Source organism: Neopelma chrysocephalum, unplaced genomic scaffold (assembly GCF_003984885.1).
Source record: "Neopelma chrysocephalum unplaced genomic scaffold, ASM398488v2 Primary Assembly neopelma1_86, whole genome shotgun sequence".
Classification (NCBI taxonomy): domain Eukaryota; kingdom Metazoa; phylum Chordata; class Aves; order Passeriformes; family Pipridae; genus Neopelma; species Neopelma chrysocephalum.
Window position 1 is genome coordinate 5,231,912 of NW_020897748.1, and position 9,862 is coordinate 5,241,773.

At 46.8% G+C, this 9,862-nt stretch overlaps 1 protein-coding gene across 1 annotated transcript in view; it reads right to left on the bottom strand.

Annotated features, from left to right (window-relative positions):
• Positions 1–9,552, bottom strand: part of SDC2 (syndecan 2) — a 60,131-nt gene extending 50,579 nt beyond the window's left edge. Inside the window, exon 1 of the mRNA XM_027692312.1 lies at positions 9,265–9,552. Coding sequence (XP_027548113.1) covers positions 9,265–9,324 — 60 coding nt within the window. The 5' untranslated portion in view covers positions 9,325–9,552. The remainder of the gene's footprint in view (positions 1–9,264) is intronic.
• Between the last annotated feature and the right edge of the window lie 310 nt (positions 9,553–9,862).

The window sequence follows — 9,862 nt, forward strand, 5'->3', positions numbered from 1 at the left end:
CCACCACACTTTTTTTCCCCAAAGTAAGGTTGTTGGGGTTTTTTGTCATAAACCAAAGCTGTCTAATTCTTTCGGTGCGGACAGAGAAAGTCAGAGAAAAAAAAAACAAACAAAAAAAACCACCCCAAAATAAAATGACTGGCACATGACATCAGTAGAATTACAAAATATTCACATGCCCCGAAGACTTCTTTAACCCACTGACAAGATTCATGGTTCTCAAAAAAAGTATCAGGAAATCTTCATCACTATTAAGCTTATCTGGCTCTTGGTACATGACAATTTATGCCACCAGGCAGAAGACCAGTTCCAGATGTCCATCAGAAGGGATCTACATCAAGATGGCAAGTCACCAGCTTTTGTTAAAGTAGGAGAGATATCATCAAGAAAACAGCATTACTGCAAGCACAGAACCCAAACCAGCCAAGGGCAGAATAAGCTTTTCAGGTTGTGAATTACAGTAAGAACAGGAACAAAAGGAAAGAAAGATAATTTCCCTTTTCTAATGCCCTACAGTTGCAAAACAGACAAGAAGTGGCATTTTCATCACAGCAATACTGGCAAGAGTACTGTCTCAAACCATTTTAGACCTTTTAGACCCAATGCTTCTGTGTTACCAGGAGCTCAGAAGTTCTCTCCATCCGGGAGCCCCAGCATGGCAGCACCTCTGTCTCTTCACCCCAGCAGAAAGTCTGTCTGTTACTGAGCCTCACCAAAGGCAAAGAGATCCCCCCTTGCAGACACAGCCCTGCTCTTCAACAGGGCATGGGTGCTTGGGCTAAACAGCACCAGAGAGAAAAGCATTTGCAACAGGCAATGTGACTGGAGACAACCAGTAATACTCAACTTTAAGGCCCTGTCTCCTCCAGCACCTCCACACTGTAAGGAGTTAAGTCTGTTTTTAACAGGTGGCCATGGTACCTACTTTCCTCACCCTCAAACCCTGCACAGTCAGGCCATCGAGTGATAATGAAGTATCCAAACATTATCCAAACATGTTCATGATTCTTCATTATTTGAGGTTGTTAAATGATATATCTTTTTATAGTCAGTTATCAGACTTGCCCCTTCTTCCAATGCCCTCATGCCATTCCTCCCCCCTCTGCACACCAACGGATGCTCTATGCTGCTCTGCAGGAAGGACCACAGCTCCTACCAGAAGAGCAAAAACCATCTCATGGTTTGCCACAGGTCTTAAACATCCACCTCCTACTCACTGTCAAACCCTCCGAAAATTTCTGGAGACCTCTGTCATGTTTTCATGCACCAGAAAGATATGTCCACCAAAGCATTTTGGTCAAGAGGAAAACACAAATTCAATTGCAACACAGACAGACAATTTCAGTTGAGCCAGGGGTCCATTTGGGTCACAACAGCTCTGGTGTGACCTCCTAGCCTGGTCAGGTCAGGTCCAGACCTATGCTAACCACTATTCTCAGTTTTTCTCTTTAGAACAAAACGTTTCCAACTCCCTTCTGCAACAATGACCATGCCTGTCCCCTAACAGGGCCTTGGGGGCAGAGGAAAGGCTGCATCCAACCAAAGCACCTGTTGGAGCTATGGAGGATCAAATCTTACTTACAGAGGAAAATTTATGCAATTGTTGATTAAATTACAAGTAAAGAAACAAGACAAAAACAATTTTCAAAGAGCACCTTCTGTTTAACGCTTTTTTCCTGGTGAGTATGGTCAGAGAAGATGCTCCTTCCACACTAATTCAGGCCAAGAGAATTTTGAGAGCAATTTTGTTCTGTTTATTTAACTAGGAGTCCTACTCATATTCTGTGGGGCATTTCTTTTCCTGACACTTGACAGACATGCTGCCTTTTGTAAAAGACACACACGTGACAGTATAAAAAATTTAAATATATGTAAAATAGAGCTCTAAGTAGAATAAAGTTCTATATAAAACACACACACACACAAAATTTCAAAGACCTTCCCAGCTAGAACCACAACAGCTGGAGAGAAGTCAGTGCTGAATGCTCTGTGGGAGACAGTCTCTGTGAACACATAATTTCAAATGTACCCCAAGAAGTTTTGTGACATTTTAGGTGTGACAATGAAAAAGATCAGCCTTCATGGATGAGAAATAATCAAAGATTGCACGGCTGGAAAATTATAAACAGCCTCACCAAAGACAAAAATTTAGACTATATGCATGGCAATGGCACTTGAGTAACTTTTCCTATCTATCTCTAGGACTAGCCATTTTTCTTGTTCTGCCATGGAGAAGAAGATTTGTGAGTCACACATGCTACACATGCTTAAGTCACCAATTATTCTAAAGCTTTAATCTTCTAACATAATGTGCTGCCACAGCAGTACTTGGAACTTACACCTTCTCACAATAAGACTTACACAAGCCCATAACTAACACAATCAGATTTCACACACCATGTTCATGGATGCTTCTTCTACTTGCTGGACAAATGCTTTCCTCTACCACGTTTGCACTGCCACTAGTGGCATGTATCAAGTGCCTCTGAGCAACCAGCTGGGAGCAGATGCAATCCCATGACCAGAAAAGGATCTGAATGTTCTGCAATCCCCCTTCCGCAAAAAAACTCAGAATCTTGCTTCTCAGCAACATTATCTTATGCACATCCTTGCTGCAGGAATTATGCATTATTATTATTTATAGGGCTAAGCCATACCTATTTTTATTTATACAATGTGACAAATTTATATTCAATGGAAGCTCAACTTTTGGATGTCCCAATGATAGTGTGTTTCCTTTACTTTGAACTACCTTCACCTTTCTGCTTTGCTTCCCTTACAGGTTTTCATTTTAAATAGTAAGTACACCATCAATATCACACCTCCATGTCTGCATTTTGAACCTGGAACTGCACAATGTTTGAAAGGGATTTGAATGGAAAGGCTTTGTGGAGGCTTTCATCTGGTAATCAGGTTAAGTCACACTGATTCTGGGATCTCCACATCCAGAGTGAGCATGGATAAACAACTCAGCAAAGGAGGAATCTCTCATCTCCACAGCCTGCAAGATATGTCATGTATTCAAACCATTATTAGCCTTCCCCTGCAGGTCTCAGTTCAAAAAGCAAACAGGACTCAGCTCTGAAAGCCAAAAGATATCAAATGCATGCAGTTGGGCGGTCTCCTCCCGGTGCTGTGTCCAGCCAGATGTTCCAGCAGGTACTGCAGAGTCACCACAGGTGGAATTAATGCAGCTCAGCCCAGAGAAAGAGGAAAGCTTGCTTCTACTTGTATAATTAATGGAAGGACAGAAGACATACCAGAGAGGATCCTGGGGAAGGTAGGAGAGAGGGAAGACCTAGTTAGGTTATTCATTCCTGTGGCAGCAAGTATGATACATTTTTTGTTCTCTCTTGAAACATCCTTTGTCTTGAGGCTACACTGGTCACGCACCCAACTGCTCCCTGAGTACTTCACCTCCCAAGCTATATTACTTTAGCACCACTGTTTCCTACAGCTCTGTGAAGTCAGTCCTCTCAGTCCAGAGAGACAGTCACACTTACGAAATACATTTCGAAAAATAGGGATGGGCCACTTCACACTGATCTAAAAGGTGACAAGTGACCTCCATTAGTGTGGAAGCACCTCTAGAGAAAATTATGCTTTATTATGGTTAATCAAACAGGAACAAAACATGTCTGACAACACCATATTTAAATACAGACAATACATTCTGGTTGTTAATCACAATGCTGGCTTCTGAACATTTTGATTCCGTTCCTGCACATACTACAGGCTGTTTGACCTTCTGCAAGTCCCTTTGTCTCCTTACCATTCATAAAAGTACAACATATTTGTCTTCATGCTCACAACTGAAACACAGCCAAACAGGTTTTTATTTGAACTTTCCCAAATCAATTCACCTTGGGAACAAAACAGTTCAGCTTAGAAGGGAGATTTCTGAAGAAGCTGTTTATACATAAACTAAAAATAGTGTTTTCACATGGACCATCCAGCTCAGGCTGTAGTTAAGCACAGCTTACACGACACTACCCTCCAATAGCCTATCTACAGACAAGGTCAACTTCTGCAGATTCATAACTGCTCTATTAGTCATTATTTCACTTTAAATGAAACTCCTACTTGAGACATCGACAAAAATAATTTGTTCAGCACAAGTGCACTTGTTGTAAGTGGTTGTTAAATGCTATGTTTTCTCCTACTGCAATCAGTTTTCCAATACTTTTGAGGATTACATATATTTTGTATTTCTGCCTAAATATCTAGTATGCTTTTGAAAGCATCCCCCAGGGCTGAGCTAATCAAGAAAACAACATACATACTGAGAACTGTCATTATTACAGGGTCAAACACTAATGCAGTCTTTACTCGAGAGATTGCAAATTACACTTCAATGTGAGCAGGAGAAATCTTGTTCCCAAATCACTGAATAGTGTCATGTAACCTATGAATAAATCACTAGTGCTGAAAAGATTACAGATAGCAGTTTATTAGTGTCTTGTAAGCACGAACCAAAGAAAACCAAACAATGAGGTGTTCACAGAACACCCTCCAGTAATTCTCTCATGCTTGCTACAACATAAAGTGCAAAACAACTTGAATGTGGACCAAATCACTTGGTCACTGCTTGTGCATCCTCTCTCAAATGCATCAGCACAGAAGGCATCTTTATGACTTACAGTCAAGTAGAGTCTTATATGGGGCCTCGAATAAGCTTGCCAACCTCAAATACAACATTTCTGTTAAAAATCATAGTTAGTCGAATCTATTCAGAAGACAAAAGAGCACTTTTCCATAACTAGACAAGAGCTCTTTGTTCAGCTGCTGGGCCTTACTAAAGCCTGCAATTCTTTGCCATAAGCAAAATGTTTAAACTGCTCAATAGCAAAAGTCAATTTGGTGAGAAAATGTAATTAATAAATGCCATCCATATGCTTCTGCTTGACATTCTGTAAAGACAACTGGCCACGAGGAGCAGGGCAAATGGAGAGATCAAACATCCGGCTGCTCTGCAGGGAGGACCAAGCTCTTCTACAAGCTCAGGACTCCCTGCCAAAACACCACGTTCCCCAGCGAGGATGCGAGGTAGTTCTCCACCATCCTCCTTGCAGGCATTAGATCATGGCTGTGTGTTTGACATGGGACTTTTCATAACTTGCACCTCTACTAGTCAAAAAATTAGGTCTTCATCGCCATCCTGAGATTATACTTAACTTAGGACTGTAGAGACTTAGATCCACCAAAACTCCAAGCAAATCCAAGACTTAACGGCTCATTCTCCAGAGTCCACCATCTTTATCCCATTAGGTGCACCAACTGTCTCAAACCTACCACAGAGGTGTTATCTGCCCAAGAATCACAATCCCAGTACTCAAATTCAAACCCTAAAATATTTGTCCTGACTTGTTCCTGAAGAGGATGCTCTCATCTACTTCCTTGATAAGGATCTAGGAAAAAATGCAGAGAAAACAACTCTGCACTTCAGGCCTGAATACAAAGTCAGTTCCAATGCAGACCTCAGGGCTAAGATATCAAAAAGAGGAACTTCTTCAGTATTTGATCTTGGGTCAAGAATAATATTTAAAAGATAAGCTAACCTGAGAGGGAAATCTATTTCCAGAAAGTGGCTCCTGAGAACATCCATCTAAGGGGCACCTGTAATACCTGAGACTGGTGGCAAACCCCAGAGCTCCATAGAATTTTCAGTGCACAGCAGTGCAGGCAGTTGTTGGATGGGAGAACCCAGATGTTCCGCCAGAGCAAAAGAAGCAGCCATGGCAGATGCTGCTGGCTGATTCCAGGTGCTGCCAAGCCACAAAAAGGAATGGACAAGTATTTATTAATTCTATAATAAAAGAAAAACCTTACGTGAATTGGGGAAGTGTGGAAATAAATCAAGATGGAAAAGGCTTCCCCTTTTCTTTGGAACTTGCAAATTTGGAATGATGCAAATTTAACACACTTAGGAGAGACACACACAGCATATAAATATAAAATGCCACCTATCTCTTCAGCCCTTTTTCTCCTTTAATTACTATCTCCAAAGTCTAACTCCCTTTTTCAAAAAAAAAACCCCAACATTCCCCCTCTCCAACACACTATCAATTCTCCAAATTCCAAAACCAAAGCAACCATTGGAAACAAATGCAGGAAGATTACAGCATCACGTTCTAAAATACTAAATACTTCTGAAAAATATTAACTTGGATCATCCTTCAACAACTATTATTTATACCAACAACTCAGTGCTCAGATGCTTACAGAAGAAACAGAAAGACCAATCAGTTGATGCCCCAGCACTCTGTTTCACTGACAGCCCAAAAATCAACCCCACACTCATGCAAAGCTAATGTGAAGCAGTCTCCAGACCCCAGAAGCCTCCCGAGGAGAGATGTGATTAACCTTCTGTGAGGAGAGCAGCAACATAATGCTGCAGTATGCAGTACAACCTGCTAGCCAGCAAAGTTTCTCAACATGCAGTTGGGCATGCAGAGAGGATCAGACTGTCACACAAGCTCTGGAAAACCATTTGTCCCACTGCTGCAAACTAGAACGGAACAGAAAGGTTTATCAGCCTCTTCTGAATGGGAGCTGACAACTACAGCTGGATACTTGGCAGTGCCCTCTGGTGCTATTAAAATCAGCAAAAGCTGACTCCCAACATATCAGGACTGAACCCAACCTTTTAAAAGGCAACATCAGGCCTCTCATTCACAGTTTTCCTTTTCTTTCCAGTTTCATGTCACCATCTTTTCCTCTCCTATAAACAAGCAAAGAAACTTTCAAGGTAGCTAAAAAGCACATTTTTTGCCATTCAGCCAACTGTGGGTGAATCTCCCATGTCCTTTCAGGCCCACTGGGGTTACCAGACCCCACTCTAATCTGATGTGCCACCACACACTGCACTGATGGCAGCAAAGCACTCCACAAGCCCTGGCTGAAATCCACCAGCTTTGATGTGGGCAACACTTGCCACCAGGTGCAGGCTGACACAAACAGGTCAGACTCCCTCTCACCCTCTTCATCACAGCCATGTCCTCAAAGGGCTGCTCCCCCAGGGGAGCTGGCATGGTGCAGCAGAGCACATCTGCGGTGCGACAGCCCATGTCAGGGCACACAAAGCATGCACCCAGTACGGGTAAACTGCACCCTGGTTCAGCGGCAGGTCGAACTTCCAGTACATTTTTAACATGGCTCTGACATCTACTTGTCCCACCTCAATAAAAATGTTTGTTGGTTACATGGAACAAACACAGGGAACTCCCTGCTTTCAGAAACAAAATCTGCTGCTTTCCTCTCCTCCACTCAAAAAACTCACGGATAATTTACTTCATCAGAAATGAGAGAGATTTTTACCGTAAGGCTTTGCGTAGATAATAATAGAAAATAATAGAATCAAACAAAGGAGAAGAAATTTAGAGCCAAATCCACTTGACAGTGCTCTGGCGAGCTGGTAGGGTTTTTTTAAGCATCCATATAAAATTCCTCTTATGACTAGGACAAGCCTTCTGCAGAAAAGACGGATTTAGCATCTGTTTTTCCCAAAGACCAGTCTACAAAATCCTACCTTAAGGGACCATGAAGCTGCTGCCAGGCACGGTTAAAGGAAAAAGAAGGGGGGTGAAAGAAAAGGAAAAAGACCAACCTCGTTTTACTTTTCCAGTCAGTCCCTCCACAACCTTCTGGCAGCAGCAAGGGCGCTGCAGCAGAGTCAGGCAGGCTCCTGCCGCCTTGCTCTCCCCACTGCCCCCTGAACCGCGCTGAGCCGGTATGCCCCAACAACCCGCCTCACTCTGCTGCAGTGGGTTCCTCCTAAGGCAAAAACCCATCAAACTTAATACTTTACTAATTACTGTGGCAGTTTAATAGCTATTCCACCATCACAGAACTTTGTAATAACAGTATTTCTATAAAATTAAAGTATATTGTACCTCATTAGCCAAGGGTGTTTCTGCAGTGCAGTTATACTTACCGGAAACAGCAGTCGATGTTCTACCCAACCCTTTTTAATTAGTCCCTAAGAAAAGTGTTTTACAATCGTATCCTTAGAAATCCCTAATGATGAGCCAGATTTCACAAGGGCTGTGACTTGGCTAATTTATACAATAGCTAGAGAACTTCAAAAGTTAACCCAAGCTAGTGACATTATTTAGTTCAGTGAAGCGGCTCATTTTAATTGGATTAAATTGTCATGGTTTTTTAATTTCATATTGAATTCGCAATTTATCATTTCCTAATATTTGCCCAAACACTGCAACAGCGTCATTTGCATGCTCCCTTCCCTCAAGACAGTCTCAGATGCACAGATGGAAAAGACCAAAACTCTCTGGCCAGCCCTCTCCAGCTCCGTACCGCGAAACGGTGGGAGCGTTCGCTGGAGCGAGACTTTCCCAGAGGTACAAATCCCAGCAAGCGAGCTAATTGCATTAAGCAGAGGACCCGGTTAGCGAATACACTTGTGGCGCGGAAAAAGTGTAAATAGCGGCATTATGCCGAGAAGCTCGCGGCAATCCCGTGGGGAAGGGCCGGCCGGGACAGCGCTGGACTCGGGCTCTGCGGAGCCGGGCCCGGGGCTGGCCGGAGGCTGGCCGGGGGTTGCGCAGCGCTGCGCACCCGCGCGGCGTATCCGAGGCTTTTTGGGAGTCCTGAGCCGCGCAGCCAAAGGGAGTTACTGCCTTTTTTTTCTCTTTTTAGCAACCGGCCAGGGAGGGTGGATTTTGCAAAGGAAAGGCTCCCGCCTCACCTCCCGTGGAACCGGGAGGAGGCGGCGTTGTCTTCGGGCGGCCGCTCAGACACGGGGCGGCCCGGCGGCTCCCAGCGCTGGTCCGGGACGGCTACAAAGCCCCGCTTCGTGACCCAACCCCGCGCCGCCGCCCCTCGGGCGTCCCACGGCCACCGGGCAGCCCCCCCCTCCTCCAGGGAGGAGGGAAAGACGCACCGCGGGGGCTCCGGGGCCGGCAGGCGGCTGGGTCGTCGCGGCAAACTTCGGCTGAGGTTCGCTGGAAGGCGGCTCTGGCAGGGTGCTCCGCCTGCCTTCGTGGTTTTTGGGGTTTTTTTTGGGGGGGGGGAGCGTCTCTTTCCTTTTTGTCTTGGGCGGGGGAAATGGTGCCTGCTGCTTGCAGAGCGCTCGGCAATCAACAGATGCCCGGCCGAGCCAGCCCCGGCGGGCGACGATGCCACGGGGCAGGGCCGGGACTGCGCGCCCCGCACCCGGCCAACGGAGCCGAGGCGGCCGCCCCCGTCCCGTCGCGTCCCGTCCCGCGGGGCTGCCGCCGCCCCCCTCCCCTCCGCCCCGGCACTCACCGGCTGCCCGGAGGCGCAGGCCACGAAGGTGACGGTGAGCGCCAGCCACACGCCCCGCATTATTCCCGCGGAGCCGGCGCGGCGGCCGCCGGGGGCCGGGCACAAAGGAGAAACCGGGCGGCGCTCGGCAGCGCCCGAGGGGCGCGGGGCAGGGCCGCCGGCGCCCCGGGTCCGGTTCGCCGCGCTCCTTTCGCTGGTCCCCGCGCTCCGCTGCCGCGGGCCCGGTGCTGCGCGGCGCTGGGGCGCCCGGGCTGCAGGCTGCGCGCTGCCGGCTCCGCCGCCCTCCCTCCGCCCCGAGTGCGCGGCGGCGGCGCCGCGGCTCCCAGTTAAACCCCGCAGAAATTCCTGCAGGATTACAACACAGATTGGCAGCTCCCCCAGCCAGTGGAAGGAGGCGGCGCGCCGCTGCCGCCGGCTCTCGCCCCTCGCAAATTCAACCAACTTGCCCCCCTCCCTCCTCCGACCCGGTCTTCCCTCTCTCGTCCTCCCCCCCCAGTGGAAAACATGAGCAGCGCCGCGGGCCGACGGAGCGAGGGCTGGCCCGGTATGAAAGCGGAGACGTGGAAAGGCTCCCCCTTCGAAAGGGGAATCGGGCCGC